The sequence below is a fragment of the Neophocaena asiaeorientalis genome, unplaced genomic scaffold (assembly GCF_003031525.2).
Source record: "Neophocaena asiaeorientalis asiaeorientalis breed wild unplaced genomic scaffold, Neophocaena_asiaeorientalis_V1.1 scaffold177, whole genome shotgun sequence".
Classification (NCBI taxonomy): Eukaryota; Metazoa; Chordata; class Mammalia; order Artiodactyla; family Phocoenidae; genus Neophocaena; species Neophocaena asiaeorientalis.
This window is the reverse complement of record NW_020172779.1, coordinates 22,762,742-22,765,986: the sequence shown is the minus strand read 5'-3', so window position 1 is coordinate 22,765,986 and position 3,245 is coordinate 22,762,742. Positions and strand designations below refer to the sequence as shown.

The 3,245-nt window shown below is 59.3% G+C and overlaps 1 protein-coding gene across 1 annotated transcript in view; it reads left to right on the top strand.

Moving 5' to 3' along the window:
- Positions 1-555: 555 nt before the first annotated feature.
- SACK1H (scaffolding CK1 anchoring protein H) overlaps positions 556-3,245 on the top strand; it is a 7,146-nt gene continuing 4,456 nt past the window's right edge. Inside the window, exons 1-3 of the mRNA XM_024741191.1 lie at positions 556-1,930; positions 2,883-3,047; positions 3,132-3,245. The exon at positions 3,132-3,245 is cut by the window's right edge and continues 1 nt beyond it. Of these exons, the coding sequence (XP_024596959.1) occupies positions 1,484-1,930; positions 2,883-3,047; positions 3,132-3,245 (726 nt within the window). The 5' untranslated portion in view covers positions 556-1,483. The remainder of the gene's footprint in view (positions 1,931-2,882; positions 3,048-3,131) is intronic.

The following is a 3,245-nucleotide window of genomic DNA, read 5'->3' as shown; positions in this document are numbered from 1 at the left end:
CTGGCCTTCCAGGACCAGTGACCGCTTTTACCCAGGCCAGGCCCCCATGCAGGCCCTTTGGAGGCAGGTGGGCTGGAGTGGAGCCAGTGGGCGTGGTTGATGTGAAGTTGGGGTGAGCAGTGAAGGTGGAGAGGCACCTTTAGAGCGCAGGACGAGCCCAGTGGCCACCGCAAAGGGCTCCGACTTCCTCCGGAGTGCGGCAGGGAGCCAGGCAGTGACCAGAAACTTGGAAAGGTTGCTGCTGCCACACAGGGCTGGGCTTGGCAGGGACAGGCCTCTAAGCTCCTGCCAGGATTACAGGCCTCGGGGAGGGCTGGTGCCTGGGGTGTGGCCCAGGGAGGTGTCTGAGATGGGACAGTGGACAGGGGTCAGGGTTCGGAGGGCTGAGAGGTCAGCGAGTGGATTGTGCTGCTCGGAGTGTGTGACCCTGTAGGGCAGGTGCAGGAGTGGCGAGGGTCTGTGGATGGGACTTAACGCTGCATCCCAGGACAAGCTCTGTGTCCTGGGCCAGGTGTGCTATCAGGTCAACCCTGACAGCTGCATTTAAAAAAAAAAATGTTTTAATACAATTTTTAGAGGTTACACTCCATTTACAGTTACCACAAACTATTGGCTCTATTCCCCCTGTTGTACAAGGCATCCTTGGGCCCATCTTACGCCCGATACTTTGTGCCTCCCCCTCCCCCACATCTGAGTCTCTGCTTCTTTATTAGTCACTAGATTGGTGTGTTTCTTTTAGGTTCTACATTCAAGTGATATCATACAGTATTTGTTTTTCTCTGACGTTTCACTTAGCATAATACCCTTCAAGTTCATCCACGTTGCTGCAAATGACAAAATTTCCTTCTTCTTTATGGCTGAGACAGGTGCATTTTACAGTGGAGGTAACAGGCCAGAGGCACAGGGAGCGGCCCAGGTTCCCCCGGCACTGGGGGCAGAGACACAGGCAGCGGCCCAGCTTGTCCAGCACGCACAGTGCCAGGGGCCACGAAAATGCATTCATGTCATAAAATCAGAAGAAAAAAGTAAATAAAACAGTAAAGGCTGGATTATATTTTCTTTCTTCCAACTATCATAAAATATCATTAGTGTTTTCTTGTTTTTAATGGAGGAAGGGGTCCACAAGGCCATAAAGTAACCTGAGTGGGTTTTGTGTGGAGCCAGAGCCCCTGGCGGGAAGCTGGGGCACCAGATGCTGCCTGGCTCCTGGTGAAAGGAGGGGCCTGGCCGGTACGGCCAGAGCGACGAGAGACAGCTGGGGTGCCTGTGTCGGGGCGTTCTTCTGAGGTTCCCCCAGCTAGGGGGCATGCTAGGTTCTGGGGCTGCCCTGGAAGACCTCCAGGCATGGGCTGAACTCCACAGCCCACGCAAGGTCACTGACAGCCCCTTCTATGATGTGTGTCCACATGTGTGTGGGGGGGGCCCAGAGCCCCTGCCTCTGTAACGTGTCTTCCTGCCCTTCCCCCAGGTCCCTGGCCCCGCCATGGCCCGTCGCTCCCAGAGCTCCTCGCAGGGGGATAACCCACTGGCACCCGGGTACCTGCCACCCCACTACAAAGAATATTACCGCCTGGCAGTGGATGCACTGGCTGAGGGCGGGCCGGAGGCCTATAGCAGCTTCCTAGCGTCCGAGGGGGCACCTGCCTTCCTGTGCCCTGAGGAGCTGGAGCACGTGAGCCGCCACCTGCGGGCCCCACAGCACGTTGCCCTCGAGCCCCCCGAAGGCAGCCCTCCCAACGTGGACTTCGATGGCTCCTCGGGCACCTACTGGCCTGTGAACTCAGACCAGGCAGTGCCTGAACTCGACCTGGGCTGGCCCCTGACCTTCGGCTTCCAGGGCACTGAGGTTACCACACTGGTGCAGCCGCCGCCACCTGACAGCCCCTGCATCAAGGATGAGGCTCGAAGGATGATCCGCTCTGCCCAGCAGGTGCGCTTTCACAGGCTCAGCAGGCAGTGGGGAAGGGCAGCCTGAGCTGGACCGTGAAGCATGAATAGGAGTGTGAGGATGAAGGATAAATACCAACATGCCCAGCTTAGGGGGCAAGGGCGGGGCCAGGGCTGGCTGGCTAGGCCTCTCCAGGCTTCGAGCTGTGATGAGGGCTCCCTGGCAGACTTTTTCCCGGGTCATCAGGGGTTTGGTTATTGCAAGCTGCAGACTGCACAGGTTTGCTTGCCCAGGGTCATGGCCAGTGCCCAGAAACTCAGGGGCTCTGGGATGGTTGGGGTCCCTCCTTGCCTGGCTTTACTGTTGAGAGAATTCTCTCTAGTCCTGCCCTTGACCTAGCTGACAGCTTCTTATCCCTGTGCCCTCAGCACCCCAAACAGTTGGCAAATAGCAAAGGGAGGCTATTAAACCATGGACCCTAAGGCAGCAAGTTCAGACACTAAGGACCCCTGCCTCTGCCCCCCGCCGCCCCGCCCCTCCCGTGGCAACCCTCTCCCAGGGGCAGAAATGGAGCCTCGGGCTCAGCCCTGATACCTGCCCTGGGGTCCTGGGAGCTCAGCCGTCTGTAAGGCAGGGGTGTTTTGGGGGCTTCATCTGCCTTGCCCCCTGCGCCATCAGGGCTCTCTGCCCTGGGCTGAACACCCGCCCCTAGCTGAAGGACAGCCCGCCCCCAGTAGGCTGCAGGCCCTGTGCCTGCCTCAGGCTCCATCATAGGCCACCTAGCAGACCAGCAGCCCCATATCCCCTCTGACAGCCCCCTCCCTTCTGACCCCCATTCCATGACAGGGCCCCACTCTCCCCTGGGATGAGCTAGTGGCCATTGTTGGCATCCAGAGACAACCTGCCCTGGGGGCGGGGGCGTGGAGGTATGGCTAGAGAATGGTGGGGACCGTGGAGGGGTCTGTCCTCCGTCCCTGATTCGACCCCCCCGCAGGTGGTGGCCGTGGTGATGGACATGTTCACCGACGTGGACCTTCTCAGTGAAGTGCTGGAGGCCGCTGCTCGCCGCGTCCCGGTCTACATCCTCCTAGATGAGGTGAACGCGCAGCACTTCCTGGACATGGCTGACAAGTGCCACATCAACCTGCACCACGTGGACGTGAGTGACCGGAGGGTGGAGGGCATGGCTGGGAGGGAAGGGGTGAGATCCCTCTTCAGAGACATACCGCCTCTCCTGCCCCAGTTCCTACGCGTGCGCACTGTGGCGGGCCCCACCTACTACTGCCGTACTGGGAAGTCCTTCAAGGGCCACGTGAAGGAGAAGTTCCTCCTAGTGGATTGTGCCGTGGTGATGAGC